At 40.0% G+C, this 17,500-nt stretch overlaps 2 protein-coding genes and 1 non-coding gene across 5 annotated transcripts in view; 2 read left to right on the forward strand and 1 right to left on the reverse strand.

Annotated features, from left to right (window-relative positions):
- The window catches only part of LOC137975360 (xylosyl- and glucuronyltransferase LARGE2s-like), a 24,802-nt gene extending 9,876 nt beyond the window's left edge, over positions 1-14,926 (forward strand). The window contains exons 8-20 of one of the 2 annotated variants that reach the window (XM_068822457.1): positions 4,161-4,266; positions 4,370-4,506; positions 6,324-6,405; positions 6,624-6,684; positions 6,921-7,002; positions 7,287-7,333; positions 7,415-7,489; positions 8,438-8,528; positions 8,778-8,853; positions 9,085-9,202; positions 10,128-10,217; positions 11,262-11,343; positions 13,611-14,926. In XM_068822457.1, coding sequence (XP_068678558.1) covers positions 4,161-4,266; positions 4,370-4,506; positions 6,324-6,405; positions 6,624-6,684; positions 6,921-7,002; positions 7,287-7,333; positions 7,415-7,489; positions 8,438-8,528; positions 8,778-8,853; positions 9,085-9,202; positions 10,128-10,217; positions 11,262-11,343; positions 13,611-13,742 — 1,179 coding nt within the window. In that variant the 3' untranslated portion in view covers positions 13,743-14,926. Of the gene's footprint in view, positions 1-4,160; positions 4,267-4,369; positions 4,507-6,323; positions 6,406-6,623; positions 6,685-6,920; positions 7,003-7,286; positions 7,334-7,414; positions 7,490-8,437; positions 8,529-8,777; positions 8,854-9,084; positions 9,203-10,127; positions 10,222-11,261; positions 11,344-13,610 lie in introns of those variants that run through there. The other variant, XM_068822458.1, reaches the window with a different exon arrangement.
- Positions 1-17,500, reverse strand: part of LOC137975359 (sphingomyelin phosphodiesterase 4-like) — a 64,360-nt gene that overhangs the window by 26,423 nt on the left and 20,437 nt on the right. Inside the window, exons 17-18 of one of the 2 annotated variants that reach the window (XM_068822455.1) lie at positions 16,976-17,104; positions 15,297-15,678 (exon numbers count right to left, since the gene is read on the reverse strand). The exons of the other annotated variant lie outside the window; for it this stretch is intronic. Coding sequence (XP_068678556.1) covers positions 15,352-15,678; positions 16,976-17,104 — 456 coding nt within the window. The 3' untranslated portion in view covers positions 15,297-15,351. Of the gene's footprint in view, positions 1-15,296; positions 15,679-16,975; positions 17,105-17,500 lie in introns of those variants that run through there. 2 annotated transcript variants of the gene reach the window in all.
- Positions 13,997-14,078, forward strand: Trnas-aga (transfer RNA serine (anticodon AGA)). Its single transcript has one exon. It is a non-coding gene; the product is annotated as a tRNA-Ser (tRNA).

Consider the following 17,500-nt stretch of genomic DNA (forward strand, 5'->3'; position numbering starts at 1 on the left):
CAACCGACATCCACTTGTCTGTTTTCCGAGACACGAGTGATGAGTTGAGGTTGGGGAAAAGAAATCCGCGTGCACTGTAATTACTTGCATGTCTGGACATATCCTTATCATTCAGACAGCCACAATTCAAAGCGAAACAAAGTGATGAGTAGAGTTAAAAGCGTTGTGTATTTCTATCACTGTATCTCGTAGTCAATTCTAGTTCACAGAGTGCTTGCAATTTTTGGTTTGGGCAAAGGTTGAACAATTATCTCAATCAGCGAAGGGCTTTGACTTGGGTGACCGTGAAGTTAACGTGCAACTAAAAGAGTACCGTTGAGGAATGAGGTCTGCAAACAATTTGATAGATTATTGACGACCCCAGGAGCTCATCAAGTGGAGCCATTATCTCCCACACTTGGCCCAGGATAATTTCGTCCCCAGAGTCCGCTTTTCTTTTGGTCAGCACCAAGAACACGGACTCTGGCCACTTCCAAGGCAAGAAGTCTGCAATTCACGGACTTCCGGCTCGTCTACGCACGCTCAGAAATTGGAAGCAAGAGTGGTTGTCAACGGTTACAAAAATGGACCTTCACTACGACTGCGCATAAATTGGAAGTGGCCAGAGTCCGTGTTCTTGGTGCTGATCAAAAGAAAAGCGGACTCTGGGGACGAGACTGCGCCAAGTATCAACCCTTTCCCAAGTAGATCTATTTATAGAACGCCTCCCTTGGGAGATTCAGCTCGTCCACTGTTGTAAAAGCCAATCAAAACAGAACTATCTCAGCGTCAAGGAAAATACGATACTTTTCGCGGGAAAAAAGTGGTCCTAAAAATAAATTTACTCCGGAAAGGGTTGGCTCATATCTTAATCTTCATTTCCCATCTGTTAGGCTGTACTGTTGTTACATTATATTGTGTTGTTTGAACAATGAGAGCTAGCCTACATCTGTTAATCTTTGACTGAATCATTTGATTTTACTCCATTTTTCATGTATCAGCTCTGTTTTTGCAAGGACAGCTGGACTATTCGCAATTTGACTCGACCGTTTAGTACCATTTCATGTCCCGTTTTTCGTCATTCGTCGCTATTACTTTTTCGCTTTGGCTAGATCGTTTACGTTTATCCTATACTATTCCAGCAAAGATGGCTTAACTGTTCGAACTTTAAGCTGTATCATTTGTAGTCTCTGTACTACATTGCAACCAATGGCTCATCCTCGGTGTAAAAACCTGTGAAACTCACAGATGACGTAACACAAAGGAAAACAAAAGAGCAAAAAGACATCAAACAATAACTTAACCCTACCACGAGCTAACAAAACAAAGAAAACGTTTCACAGGTTCTTACACCGAGGTAAACCCCAACCAATTTCATTCCGCCAGATCTATTTCAAGTTCTTATATATTTGGTATTAGTATAATTACATAGGTGATTATGAAATTCTCTACGCTGATTGGTTGCACTTGAGGTCATTATTACACGATAATCACCTAAGCGGTTTTTTTTTTCAAAATGACCGTAAGCCGTTTTGTCGAGGTGACTTACAAAGAAAGTAAGTGTTTTAAAGAAAATACAGATTTTTCAAATAATCGCCGATGTAATTATACTAAAACAATCATTCACTTCCCCTTCGGCGAATAATTGTTAAACATGATAAGGGCGGCTCATATTAATGGCGTAGCTCCCACGAGTCTCTCATCGCCTGCTCTTGCATCGCAGAGCAACCAGTAATCGGACTGCGGAATGCCTGATACTCAGGCTATCACCGGAGCACTCGAATTTTTTTCGAGTATCACTGAGTCAACGTCGAATTAACTGGCTGCGCATCGTGAGTCCACAACATTTTGACCACTGTGATGACAAGTATCGTTGTCGAAAAGAGTACAGACAACGCTGAACCACTTTCGATTTGTTTTTTACCACAATATTCAACGCCAAAGAAAGTGTTTATTTCAGAGCGTGAGCAAAATCATGACACAAAGAAAGAGCAAGCGTTGTCTATAACTTTACCAAAATGAGCGTTCTGGTTGGCTATTACATTGTTGGCTATATACATGGTGCCTAAATAACCGCTTAACACCACACCCGGTCAAGTGTGAGACGTTTTTAGTATCTAGATCTAGTTTTGTCGGGCCTATTGCACCAGTCCGGATCGGCGATTCTTTCGTTAATCAAGTTAACAAATCCCGCTTACTTGGCACTGTGGTGGACAATAAGCTGAGCTGGACACCTCACTTGATGGATCTAAAGAAGCGCTTTGCCATAAAGTTAGCCTTGCTAAAGAGGTGCAAATTCTTACCTAAGAATGTTTTAGAAGCATTTTATCTTACTGTAATTCTACCGACTGTCACCTATGGGTTACCTTTGTGGGGATGCTGCAGTAATAAGGAACTGTTTAATTCAGTAGAAAAGCTACACAGTACAGCTGCGAAGATAATTTTTAATTTAGGATCAGACACCCCGCATACAGAGGCCTTAAAGATAGCGAATTGGCATCCACTCTGCTACAAATACAAGATTGCATTAGTAAAACTGATACACAAGGCTCACTGGGAAAATCTGCCTTTGCCATTATGTGACAATATAATCTGTAGACGAACATCGAAATATCCGTCTAGGACACCTGACTCTGTCTGTGTACCTCGCTTCAACTCAAGATTTGTCCATTTTTCGATTAGATATAGAGGTGCGGCTCTATGGAATAACACCTTGGCCAACGATCATTCAATTGTAAACGCGAGTTGTAAAACTTTGTCAACCAAGTTGAAAGATAATGCAAGTTTCTTAAATTTTAATTTTTATGCTACGTCAATTTCTACTACAGATTTTAGTGACCATGATTATGTATACTTTTAATCGACATGTATCTTACATATACAATCGTAATTGCCATTTAGTTTTAGCTCTCTTATACCATAGGGATTTTTAGTTTAGGCGTATAATAGTATGTAATTTAAGGGAATCTTATCTTATTTGTAAACACACGACCCCATAAGCTTACAGCTTTAAACATTATCGTGTTTAAATAAAGGTATATCTATCTATCTATCTATATCTATGAGATCTGGAAAGAAGCAGACTAACAACAATTTTTATAAAAGTGACGACACATTTAAATTTGCAAGACATGTTTTGGTCGTGCAACGACCATCTTCAGTTGAAAGTAGAATTAATTTGAAGTTACATTTGAATTTATAATATGCTAAACAAAGATAAATAACAACGTGAAATAAATTGGGAATCTAACAAAATAGCCAAAGGTAACAAAAAAGAGTGTACAATGGAACATGTTGATTAGAACGAGAGAGTTAAATTAACGTGATATAATTGCTTATTTAAAGAAGGTTGCTCCCAGGAAATATGTAAGGCCTCTTTTATCTTGACCTGGAATTTTGTGGTCGCACGGTCTATAACTTCAAAACATTCCGCAGAGCAGGAGTTACGGCATGCCTCGGATTGTTGAAGGTGTTTAAAGATATGTGAGGTCCTGTCCCTGTTTAAGTGTTCGCGAATGCGTGTCGAGAGGTGTCGGCTGGTTTCGCCGACATAGCAAGAATTACAGCTTGCACAGCGAAACCAGCCGACACCTCTCGACACGCATTCGCGAACACTTAAACAGGGACAGGACCTCACATATCTTTAAACACCTTCAACAATCCGAGGCATGCCGTAACTCCTGCTCTGCGGAATGTTTTGAAGTTATAGACCGTGCGACCACAAAATTCCAGGTCAAGATAAAAGAGGCCTTACATATTTCCTGGGAGCAACCTTCTTTAAATAAGCAATTATATCACGTTAATTTAACTCTCTCGTTCTAATCAACATGTTCCATTGTACACTCTTTTTTGTTACCTTTGGCTATTTTGTTAGATTCCCAATTTATTTCACGTTGTTATTTATCTTTGTTTAGCATATTATAAATTCAAATGTAACTTCAAATTAATTCTACTTTCAACTGAAGATGGTCGTTGCACGACCGAAACATGTCTTGCAAATTTAAATGTGTCGTCACTTTTATAAAAACTATATCTATGACAAATTGACGCGAGCATGACTCGAGCAGCGTTGTCTAGACTCTCATCGACAACGGCAAATTAGCCAATCAGATTGCGAGAGTACAAGCAATTGTGGTAAAAAAATACATCTCCTCAAGATCAAACTGTAATTTCATTTTCAGATCTGTCCGCGTGGTGAAAGAATCACAAGTGTGACTGTGATGTTAGGCTGTTTTGGATACCAAGGTTATCTCATCTTCACTGACCTGGCTTTGAGACCTATTTATGGTAACTACTCTAGCAGAAAGAGACGTTCTCTGTACACTTTCTCAGTCTTTTCAGTTCTTGTTGCTGTATTTGTAAGATACTGATTTGTCTCCTTGTGATGCAGATTCAAAACATATTGAGAACTGGGGAATAATTAAGACAGAAGATTTATTAGTACAGTGCCAGGCACCAAGCAGACGGCCACGCCCAAGGTCTGGAGACATTCTCACTGAAATCCTGTTTTCCTCTTCATCCCCTGCAGTGAGTAGGAGAAGTACCTCAGGGTCTTGATAAGATAACTTTAATTCGTCGTGTTCGAGGACTGTACTATAAATTACACCTTACGCTTTATCTGTAAAGACGGGGTGCAGTACGAGATTAATGAGACGCCGATTCTATTTCATGGAAATTGAAACAAAGACAACAGCGCACCTTGAAACCGAGCGGGCCGTTCAACAGAATATGGCCCGTTGTGTATCGACAATTTTAAAGTTACCCAAAAACCTTTCCTGACACTATCAGTCATATTTTCACCAAACCTAATGATCCTGAGCCGATTCTGTTCTATGGATGTCCCCTCGCAGCACTTCACTTGCTATCAGTAACTCCTAGTTTGTCACACATATAAAAGAAGTTATTTTTTTTCTTTTCAAAAATGAAAACTCCGCTTTGTCGGAACATGCTTGCCAAGCCAACCATACAGAAAGTAGCCAATCGTTTGTCCGGATGTGCCCCTTAATTAGATGCACGCGGGGTTCAATAAGCGTCACGAAGTGTCCCCTTGCTTTTCTACTTCAACATCAATCGTGCGTTTCTCGGAATACAGACAATTATTAAATTTTCAACCTCGGATAATGCAATTCTAGCTTTCTCATTGGTTCACTGCATCTCGGTTACCAACCATTGTACCTGCGTTTGACCTTATATGGAAATGAATGCGCCAAATGTCGCTCAGCATAAAATTTTTGGCGCCCGGAAGTCATATCGCTTTCTTGTCGTTTCTTAAATTTAAATAAAATTCAGCAAAACCTAAGGTTGAGAATTTATTAAAACAATTATTCCATTCGCCCTTCTTGGGTACGAGATTGGTAATAGCCAACGAGGCGCGTAGCGCCTTATAAACAGCTGCATTTACCATAAGGTAAAAATAACGCTAACCTGTACCCTTACTTTATTGTTGGAAATAGGCAGCAAAGGCTTGGACTAGTCCTGTTTTGGGACTCCCTCTTACTCCGCTTTGAACAGGACCAAGGCTTAGAGTTGGAGGGACGCTTCGTGTTAGATGTCAAAATTGGGCCTGCACCTAATTACTAGGTGCATTTCTGGAAATAAGGGCGGCCAATCGAAGCGAGTTTAGAACCTGAGAAATATAACACAAATTGACCAAATTGACCTTGGAGTGGTTTTCAATTGAGTGTCGAAAGTAATTAGCGAATTGCTTTGGTTTTGCATTCTTTACTTCACTCAGTGATTGGTTCAAAGTTCTTGCGCCATTTTTTCAACCAATCAGAAGTGAAACCAAAATCAATCGTGGCTTTCGCGTGCACATTTTCCCGCGCTTTGTGTCGGCTACGTGTAATTGCTCCGAGTTTTGATTGGTTTACTGGATTGTTTTCGTCCTTTTTGATTGGCCAAAGTGATAACTTTGGTTTTGGTTTTACGACACTCAATTGAAACTCGCTCTATTATTATTGAATTAATGACTGCGCTAGAAATAGAGCGAGTTTCAATCGAGTGTCGTAAAACCAATATCAAAATAATTACTTTGACCAATCAAAAAGGACGGAGACAATACAGTAAACTAATCAAAATTCGAAGTAATAACACGTACCCGACACAAAGCGCGGGAAAATGTGCACGCTCGAGTCACCATTGGTTTTGGTTTCGCTTGTGATTGGTTGAAAAAGTGGCGCGAGAACTTTGAACCAATCACTGAGTAACGTCATCATAAACCAAAGCAATTTGCTAATTGCTTTCGACACTCAATTCAAAACCGCTCTAACATCTTATTTGGCAATATGAATTAAAATCTCATGGGTAACTAATATGAACGGACTATTTTTTCTGGTTAATCGTAGGATTTTGAATCAATCACTTTGGTGACTCAACTAACTTCCAATAGAATAAGGATGTTGAAAAGGATTTTAAGAGTTTGGAACGGTGAGTCTATTACACTAGATAACGCAAAAAAGAGGTGAGGTAAATATAGGTTACGTGTTCTGTTCTGAAATTGTCACCAGTCAGTATAACGAGACAGCCACAAAATCACCAAGAGGGGAGTAGAATCATGCATAAGTATCTTGCGCAAAAAACTTATTTTTCATGTGAAATCATTTTCTCCAGTTGCTGATTTATGTTGATTTATGCCTTCATTTCAGGTCCTTTGTCTCTTGTAGTATACGTTTTTGTGGAAGACTACGATAATATCGACTTGAAAAGGCAAGACGACAGTTTGTTATATCCATCTGGTCTGGCTAGAAGGCCTCTTCCATTGAGCGCCACGTGCGCGACCCTTTTTTTCCGTCAGCATCTGTTCAACTTGTTAAGTTTCGAGTGTAGCACCAGGTAGCATCTATAGTTAGTTAAAGTAACTGTCCTCGAATCCGAAACGCTCTTGATTTGCTATCTTGATAAAGAATTAAGGAGATACATTTCTAAGATGTCTATGTTTTTAGGAAGCAGATTCAGCTGGGATTACCCCCACACATATTCACAAAGTTTTCTACGCTGTCTGTTATCGTAATATATGGAAATGAGGTAAGTGACATGGGCTGAATGTGCCTCGTACATAATTAGCTTGGCCAAGAGAATATGAGACTTGGACTTGTGACTTCTTACCAAGTGTTCTTCTGCATGGTAACGTACTTTTGTGTTTCGAAGCAAATTCTTTGCACGTTGATCTTTGCATGCTCCTTTCTATCAGAATACCAAAGAGCTGGACGTCAATGTTTTAAGATAATGACTTCTGCAGTCGCTTTTACTCGGCTTCTCTTTATACATGTACATCTTTCAAGTTGATCATCCTATTTTATTTTTCACAGATAGGTCCGCAATACCCAATTAACCGCCTTCGGAACATCGCTATCAGGTGTGTTTTTGCAACCATAAATAAAGACATGTAAACTCCGTGTTTGCAATTCATTCTGTTACCTTCTTTTCTGTCTCTCAGAAATGCTAAAACTCAATTTACATTCTTGGTGGATGTAGATTTTGTTCCTTCACCCAACCTGGATATCATTGCAAGGTGAGACGTTGTTGTCAAGAGTCGAAATTAATTATGCAATTGCGATCACTACACTTACTGACTGGCTTAAGATCTCCTAGCTTGCGAACTCAGACGTATTTTCTGCGGTCGTTTCTCTCCCCCGAAGCTATTTTTCGAGGGTGAGAAACGACCGCCGGAAATAGGTATGCGTTCGCAGGCTAAAGCTCTCCCCATTTAAAGCAATAAGGGGCAGAATTTTAACCAATCGCAAAATGCACATGCGCATTTTGCAGCACGTATAGCTGACACGTGAGCATGATTTACTGAGTTCTTGGGACAAGCAAAAAAGAGTAGGGATTATGGTGAAAGGACAAATCGTGCCCCCCCCCTTCCCCCCTTCCCCCCCCCCCCCCCGCCTTCCCGATAAGAGCCTACAGGCAGGCTATAATAGCTTTGAACAAGTTACTCGTACTTATTCGAAGTATGATTACCTAATCGCGTTGTTCGTAGGAACACTGAAATACAAAAATTTAGTTTTATCAACGGAGTTGATAACGTAAATTGGCCACCGTACAGAGATTCTAAAAGCTGACGTTTCGAGCGTTAGCCCTTCGTCAGAGCGAATCGAGGAATTATGGGTTACGTGTAGTTTTTATAGTCGAGTAGGAGCTACGCTATTGGTGGTAACATGGCAACGTGAAAAATAGGAATGTATTAGTTAAATGAAAAGCGTTCGTTAATACCGTGAGGATTAAGGGTGCCGATTTGGAAGATGAGTTTTTGTTCCAGATTCTTGCGGCTTTCCGTGGAACCTAGATGTAGGGAAAGGCCGCAGATAGCCATGTGTTTTTTGAAGTGGTTAGGGAGATTAAAATGACGAGCGACTGGCTTAGAAATAGCTGCATTTAGTGTCAATACGCGCACTTTTACCCCAAAACACTTTAGTTATCTGACTAACTGATTCCTCTGGATTCTTCTTACTTTCAGGAATCATATTCTTTATTACAATGGAACAATAAACAGTAAACACGACAAGATATCCTTTGTTGTGCCAGCATTCGATGGTGCACGACAATTGGTTTGTCCACACTGATGTAATTTTTTCCAAGTACTTAGCTGATCTCTCATGAACCGAAGTGCGTCTTTACAATTATACACAATATTTAACCTAATATTTACGCGTCCATTTCCGAAAAAAATAACACAATAATGTCATTTAATAATGTTGAATCTCGAGTAGGTCGCGACTTTATTTTCGAATAGGATCTAGGCTTTTTTGATAAACAATTTGTTATTAAAATGTGTCATTCTTTTGACTTTATTTTAGTTTATCAATGATCTTCCAGAAACTAAGGATGATTTAGTAAGAATGGTAAAAACCAAGAAGACTCTGTCGCCATTTAGTATCCTTTCTATCACTTTGCTCACGCATTTCAATGCCCTGTTGTGTAAGGTCATGTCTACCTTTTCTTCTTGATGTGTTTGGCCATTGGCCATTTTGATGTACTCATGTGACACAACAGCTATGTGACATCACCGATGCATTCCTTAAATAGTCCATTTTCTTTGTTAACACAACCCCGCATAAAAAATAAGTTTTCCAATTTTTGATTCACCTCCTTGACGTGCCATAGGACAAATAGAATCGCCACTATCGCACAGCTCTACCAACTACAGCAAATGGTACCACACCAGTGAGCCCTATGACGTCACCACTTACCAGGATAAATACGAGCCTTACGTGATTCTAAGGTGTGATTATAAATAACCCGTTTATTTTGTCAATTTGTTATTACAAAATCACTTTTTGAAAGAAAAAGAAGAAACGTCGTTCCCTCCATGGCAAGTTTACTTTAGGAAACAACAAACGAACTTTCAACGAAATTTATCTCCGATTTTTAAGAATGTGATTGGATAATGATAACAGTGACAATATTCATTGATATCAAAGCATCGGCGCAATATTGATGACAATTATCAGCACCAACATGGAAAGGAAAGGAACTTTATTTTACTGTCTAGTCGTTCTAGCGCTGGAGCGCTAATTCGGGACACAGTAAACTGAAATTAACAATTAACACAAATCAAGCCAAATGTTGGTTTTTGAGGAGAGGGGAAACCGGAGTATCCGGAGAAAACCTCTCGGCGCAGAATAGAGAACAAACTTAACCCATATATGACGCCGAGTCCCGGAATCGAACCCGGGCCACATTGGTGGGAAGCGAGTGCTCTCACCACCGTATCCTTGCACCCCGACCTTAGTGACCTTAGTCGGGTCGCACACTTGGAGCCCCCACATCTTTCGTCAGGGAACCAATAAATGGTATCGGATGTCATCTTCGTTCCCTACGTTCGTGGGGGTTTCCCAGAGCACAAGCTCCGCTGCAGCTAAAACAGAAAACAGTGACCAGTCAGACCAAGTCTTCGCCAGGCAAGTTTGTTCGAATAGTACCTCACAGAACTTCATTTAGTACAAATCAGTGCCAACTCATTCTAATAATGATGATAAAGGAGATGATGATAATTCAAGGTTAAAAAAACCCATAGTGCTGAAAGAACCTGAGGATGATTAGACGAAGCTCAAGAAGCTCTGCCTTTACGACTATCCGAGACAAAATTTTAATATATTTATTTTCAATAACTTTATAAGAAGATTAAATTGATTCGCTTATTGCAGACGGACTCCTCACTTGCCTTTGTATGACGAGAGGTTTACTGGTTATGGAATGAACAAGATTTCTCATGTTATAGAACTCGCACTACTAAGGTAACTACAAAACGATAGAGATTTCGAGAGATTGTTCTTGTAAAATCATTCATTTGCGAGCACTATAAATCGCGTTTTTCAATGACTCTAAAGAGATAAGCAACGATAAATCTCTAAACCATAATGCGCAGTAATATCCTCTATTTATTATATGACTAGCTCCGTGGGCGGGCAAGATGAACCAAATCGCGCGCTCTGATTGGCTACCCGAGCGGGCAAGATGGAGCGATACTGCCCGCTCGGGATTTCTCGCTTGGTCCCGCAAGATCAAAGATCATTTTTTGGTGTTTTAAGTCATATAATAAATCCTTTATTGACCAAGATTGTTCGGTCAAGATGACTGGATATTGGCCTCGTTCTTTTTTTGCGTGTTTAGGGACCTCGACTTCGTCTCGGTCCATAAACACGCAAAAAAAGAACTTGGCCAATATCCAGTCATCTTGACCTCACGCTTGGTCAATAACCCATACATATGCTAACCGAGCGCGAGGTCCGTACAAAAACAAAACGACAAACGGCCAATATTCCCCAGTAGGGTCCCGAGCAAGTAAGGATAGTAAGTTGTTTATTAGTTTATTATATGGCATTGTTTGTTCGCTTCCATCAGCGAACTTTGAACGGTAACCTTTTACCTTTAATACTAAATTCCGCTTGCTATAATTGTACTGTTGTGATAAAAAAAATTAAATTCCGCTTTTTTTTAAAACGTTTTGTGTTTTGTTCAACTTGAATTTCCCGGGAGACAGAAATAATACGGAAACGAACCGTTTCCATGGTAATGGTCCGTACTGTAAAATCCCGACTGAAAACCAGCCAATCAGACTGCTCCCTTTAGCCTGCCATGCTTGAGACCTTTTTGCAGATACGGCGGCCATTTTGATTTCTATTGTTTCAAATAGCTATTATGGGATGCCCAGAGGGCAAATACATATTAAATATTTGCCCCCTGGGCATCCCATAATGTCTTTCGAAACAATAGAAATCAAAATGGCCGCCGTATCTGCAAAAAGGTCTCACAACCTGCACAACAATTGCATTTTTTAGGTACAAATTCATCGTTTTACCTGATGTTTGGATTATTCATCATTATCACAGACTCTCGCCTCTTTCATTCGCTCAGATGACGGTGAGTCTTGTCAATTGTCTATTCTTGTCTTGCTCTGAAATTTGCTTACACAAAGACTGGGGTGAGCTGCTAAGAGAAGAGGATAAATGTGAAGGCGTAGACAACAAATTGAACCCAAGGCGATATCGTTCCAGCTCTCAACGACTTATTTTCATTTTTCGAAACTAAATTTTGAACAGACATCAAATGTTCTCATGACGAATTCGACTACCGCCAAGTGAAAGGACTATTGTTATGGAAACATTTGATTGACGTCCACCCAAAATTTAGTTTCGAAATATGAAAAAAGTGGTTCAGTGAGGGGTGCGCGTGGCTGATAACCGCTGTAACTAGAGTATGCCTTATGGGGTCAGTACCGCTACCATTATTTTCTGATTTTGACGCTGGGCAAATGCAATTAACAGGAAGAGGAAATTCTACCCTTGAACTCGAGGGCATTTATTTGCTGGTTATATATGTGGTGATTTTCTTACCATTTACAAGCGGTTTCGTATCTTACTCTCGCCATGATTCACTACTTGCACTATCCCATAACACAATTGCCCTCTTTCCCCCCCCCCCCAAATTTTTGTTTTTTACCATAATCATTGTTTGCAATTTCTCCTGGGACGTGAAGATGTCCCAACAATGCCTATGTAAAATTTTTCGGGGAGGGGGGGGGGGGGGGGTGATACACACTCAAGTGAACAAGTGAAGAAAAGTTGGGCCCCAGGGATCCCCACGCCGCTATGTCCCCTCATTACTCTGCTGCGATGCTAGCGTGGTAGCCTTGATGGTGTAGTGGCTTAGCATGCCTGACTAGTATTTAGGGAGACGTGGGTTCGATTCCCGCTCAGGGCAATGACCAATTTTTCGGATGGGTGTGTCGAAAGGTAAAATGCACGGTTTGTGTTTGTGTCTGTAAGGTAGTCTATACCTTTCATTTGCCTCGAAATTTCTCACTGTGATAATTCGAAAATGGTCTATTGGCTTATACTATATGCCGTATTCTACAGTACAGCCTCCTGTTTGAAATTTTGATGCGACATTTTCTAGCAAGCTTTTCAGGTTGTTTATGTAAAATAAACTTGTGAGACTTTTTGAATCTTGCAAGCAACTATTTCAAAAAGACAATACAATTTATTCGTTTTTCGGATATTGCCGCTTGGCAGTTGAAGGTTCCCCTCGACATTCCCGCGTGCCTGATTACCGTAGAGATATAATAGATGTCTTATAAACCTCGTTTTATAGTTCCGTATTAAAAGTTACGGAACTCGCTTTTTCCCTTCATGGCCCGCGAGCTTACAGTCCCCAGTTGTTCAAATGATGGATAGCGCTATCCCCAGGCCGCCGGATAAATCACTATCCATTGCCATAAGTCTTGCGCTCTCCAATGGATAGTGATTTATCTAGTGGATAGCATTATCCACCTTTTGAACAACTGGGGACTGACCTCGAATTCGGTTACGCTGGTAAGAGGTATGTGTTTTTTAGGGTAAATTCCCATTCCAAATTCCAGAGTCCCGTTCATTCTAAACTCTGGTTTTCACTCGTTTTGTAAACGGCGAGGACGGCAAATTATTTGATTTCCTCCATTGACTCTGAATTTCAGAATACAAGGCCACTTATTTCTTTGTTATTGAATAACAACAGTGCCTGAACACATGACATTTTTTTTTCAATGGTGACCAGGGAGACAGAAACAACCGCTGCGTTGGAGACCATATTGTGGTGTGCTTTTTCGAAAACCTCCGACTGTTTAGAGGGGTGGTAACCTGAATTCTGTAGTTGCTCCAAAACCACACTGCAGATCAAAGGTGTTACTTTCGCCCACTAAAAATGTTCGTGCCATTCTTTTACACAATGCATGAAGGACTATCTAGTTCTCGCGATAGCCCGACGCGATACCCACCCCTGACGGGGAAGGGGGGGTGGGGGGTAGAGGTACACTTGGGCTTTTAGTGCATTAGTGCTATTTAACAATTAGACCCGTAGCCCGCAAGGGCTACGGGTCAATAGCCCATGAGGCGAAGCCAAATTGCAGAAATATTTAAATGGGAATAAAACGAAAGAAAGCGTCACGCTTTTCGCTACTCCAATGGATTTCATACTATTACTAATAGTCCTCTAGTAGCGTAGCCAATAAAATTGCAGGATTTGCATTAGTCCACTAGTTGGGTGATAACTAAGGTCTGTTATTTACTTTCAGTTAAAGGGGACCCTGTGAATTTTCGCATGGTACAAAAAACTTGTTTCATGCATACTGTAAATCTTCTTCTCCTATCCAGGATCCGGACGTCAGATTCAAAAACCGACTTCAGCGTTTCGAGTTTATCAGGGATTTGTATACCAAGTACAGGATTGGCCCGTGCAAGACGCTATTTAGGAGTGGAGGGAGAAAGTTTACTGCTGCACGATAAAATCGCTGCTTGCTCCTCTTTGAACCCAGGCTCTCTCTATTGCTCTCCACTTGAAAGATGGAGGAAGGTTGGGTGCAAGTGAAAAAAGGAAAATTCAACAAAACGCGCTTCATGTAATCTAATAACGGAATGTTTGTACGGAAACCCACAATATTGGATTAAGTCATTTTTTACAGACATCAAAACATCTTTTCACAGGCTCCTCCTTTCTTTTAGATTTAAATACAACAATTTCCCACGGTTACCTCGACGTTGTAGTCGTGGCCGAGTGGTTAAGGCGATGGACTAGAAATCCATTGGGGTCTCCCCGCGTAGGTTCGAATCCTGCCGACTACGCACATTTTTTTCTTTTGCTTAATAAAAGGCTTTATGGAATTCCAGACAAGTTACTCAACAAAATTATTGACTCTTACACGCAGTAGATGGAAAACAAAGCCAGTACCGACTAGGGATGCAGAATCGAATGCGACAAAAAAAGCCACTTCTTCATTCTTACACTGACAACGATGCAAGATTCAATACAGCACTCAGATTTACTTGAGATTCTTGTGGTTAGCGCGCTAGAGGTGTGCTTTATAAGAGTGTTGCATGAGAAAGGAATCAGGTTTAACATTTACCCTCTCATGAACGAGGACTCAGTTTGTCGTGGTTGCCGGACTAGTAATAGGCAGTTATGTACCAGTCAAATTGAAGCTTCAACATTTTCCCCCCGGGCAACCCATGGGAATTTGAATTTTTGGAAAATTTTTGTTCAAATGCCCCCCACTCCGGGCCAAGAAGCTGTTCAAATGTCTCATCATAGGTCCATTTCAGGTGATCAAATGCCCCCACCCGGGAAAATTAACTGATTACTCTTTTAACTATGACTTTTCAGTAGCTGCTATTATGCTTCTGAAGCTGTGTAACTATGTAAACATGGTTTAATAGATAACACCAAGGAGAACCAGGGCCCTACATGGCACGAGGCACAAGGTGGAGAGGTAACAGGTATAAGTATCTCTTTCTGTAGGCCTTTGCTTTTCAACCAATTTGCCACGAATGCAGAATGCATCTAAGTTTGTCTCCGCCATGATTTATCAACCTACATGGAAACGTAACATGAAGTCGAGGCTAGCGATCAAATTCACCACCCCCTATGAGTGGTGATCAAATGCCCCACCCCCAGGAAGACTAAGATGATCAAATTCCCTCCCCCTGGGCAGGAAAAGGAGTCAAATGCCCGGCGTATACCTTGGGGTGGGTGGGGGGGGGGGGGGAAATGTTGAAGCTTCAATTTGACTGGTAAAGTTATTTTCGTAGATTTATGATATCAGAGTTAGAGTTAAGTATTCAAGATTTTGGAAGGCCAAAATCTTGAGTTTTACTTTACATTTAATTCAGGATTTTGGCTTCCAAAATTGTGAATTCAGGATCTTTGCTTTCCAAAATCTTGAATTCAGGATCTTGGCTTCCAAAATCTTGAATTCAGGATTTTGGAACTCAATTAACTCTAACTCAACAACATAACTCTATGACAATAACTCTAAGAATAGCTGTCCCCAGTTTGGTCTCTGGTTATTGTTTCCTTTAGATTTAATTTTACTGGGCAAAAGTGGTATTACTTTTTAAGTCACCTCTTCTGAAAAGGTGTTCTTAAGTGAAAAATTAACATGACAAATAACAACAAAACCCAAAGCAAAACTACAAAAAGACCATGGAGCGATGTGACTTTACAAAAAAACCAAAAAATAAGCAGGTAAAACATAGTCCTGTAGGAGGAAAGGAATCTAAGACTGATCAGTGGCTGAACTTGCTTCTCTGGGGAGTGGGGTGAAGAGCTTGATTGATGTCTTGATGGGGTAGGAAGAGTAGCAGACCTCAATGCTGGTGACAGAAAGGAGGCAACACCTCTAAATGGCTTTGAACTTGCATAAAACGTTTCCAAGGAATTACCAAACTGCAAGAAAAAAAAGGCTATCAGAAATGTTGTTTTGTATGTTCATGCTTCTAGAAGCTCTTCTCCTGCTGTAGTAAACATTGTGAAAATAGTTTGGAAATGTGCTGAGAGAGCACAGTCCTCCATCAAACCATTCAGTGAACTCAAGGACTATCATTGTTTATAGGAGATATTTATTAAAATTTTAACCCTTTGACTCCTGGGAGTGAGACTTCTGGATTTTACTCTGTTTAACGCCAGACAATTTTACTCGTCAATGGGGTTAAAAGCAATTTTTCTCATTTGTGAGCTAAGGCTTTAATGGCTCTCCACCATTCCTCTCTGTATTGGGATATATCTCAAACATTGTTTGAATGTTATTGGGTTGTCCCGCATTTCCCTTCACCTCAACTTACCTGGGTTCATCTCAAACACTAAGACACTAAGACCCCCAAAACTCGAAAAAAGTAACCCCAAATCCTCAATTTGGCTAACCCTAGGCCTATAGTTGTTTTTTTAGTTACCTCGAGCAAAGTTCAAGTCCTTCGTTAACTACAACTTGTTTCAAAGTGAGAGCTGGGTGATCTGCCATATTTAACTGAGTAACAACGTTCCATGTGTGGCTGGACATCTTCATTGTTCATTTCTCATCGTATGTATACTGGTATATTGGCCCTGTGAAACTCTAGGCCTAAAAACCAACTTTAGGCCTAGGGGATAGCAAAATTGAGGGTTTTGGGTTACTTTTTTCGAGTCTTTGGGGTCTAAAGATCTCCCTTTTCGAGACACCCACTTACCTGGTTTCAAAGTCTGGTAGTTTCTTTAGGAAATGTACAAACCACAGTCATTTCTTTCTCCTTATTTGGTTTATCCTTCTAGGGAATTTTAGAATCTATTTACATATATCATAATTGTACTGCATCATAATTATTTTTCTGTTGTTGGTTGCATCATAATTATTTTTCTGTTGGTCTCTCAACAAGGGAGGGCAGAGCTTGTCAACTGGTTGCAACCTTATTGCTTCAAGCAAAAAGCTAAAAAACAATTTGAGCTTTTCAGTACTCATTGGGTAGCATGATTAATATTATATCAACAAAATTGACATCACATTTTACAACTTCACTTCCAACCAATGAAGCAGTAGAATTTCCGAGAAAACTCAAATCTGCTTCACATGACTGTACAGCTGCACTGAGGAATCACATGCAAAAAATAAAACTTTTAGACGCCAAAAATAAATAAATCATAATGGTCAGATTTCCTCAAATTTCTAGGATGAAATATCACTAAAGGGAAAGTATAAAATAAAATTAATAACCTTTTCATTGAGATAAGTCGACAACTTGTACAAAAGACGCACAAGAGTTGGGTTTTCAAAGCTTCGGATTGGCTGCAACTCAGGATCACCACTGTACTTAACCTCAAACTTGCGAAGACCATTCATCATCTAAAGTTAAAAGTTAATGGTAAAAAATGACTTTCACTTAATTTACTTACTATACTCAGGGTAGGAATTTAAGAATATGCATGGTTTCCAAAGTTCCTGAGGCTGTTGTATTCCATTTTTAAAAAAATTCTGTCTGTAGGTGTGTTATAGCAATATGTTATTTTATAAATTCAAGTCAGGCATTCACATGTTCATCTATTATGTGTTAGTACAAGGGATTCAAAAGAAGAAATAAAATTGAGAGGAAATTTGTGTCAGACAGTACATTTTGCAAAAAAGATGACGAAAACACCCTTCAGAAAGAGAATAAGAAAATTGTATCAATACAGTTTTATTTCTCCATTAAATACTGTTTCACATTATTGATATAAAACATTTTGTCCCACATACACATAT

The sequence above is a fragment of the Montipora foliosa genome, chromosome 11, assembly GCF_036669935.1.
Source record: "Montipora foliosa isolate CH-2021 chromosome 11, ASM3666993v2, whole genome shotgun sequence".
Classification (NCBI taxonomy): Eukaryota; Metazoa; Cnidaria; class Anthozoa; order Scleractinia; family Acroporidae; genus Montipora; species Montipora foliosa.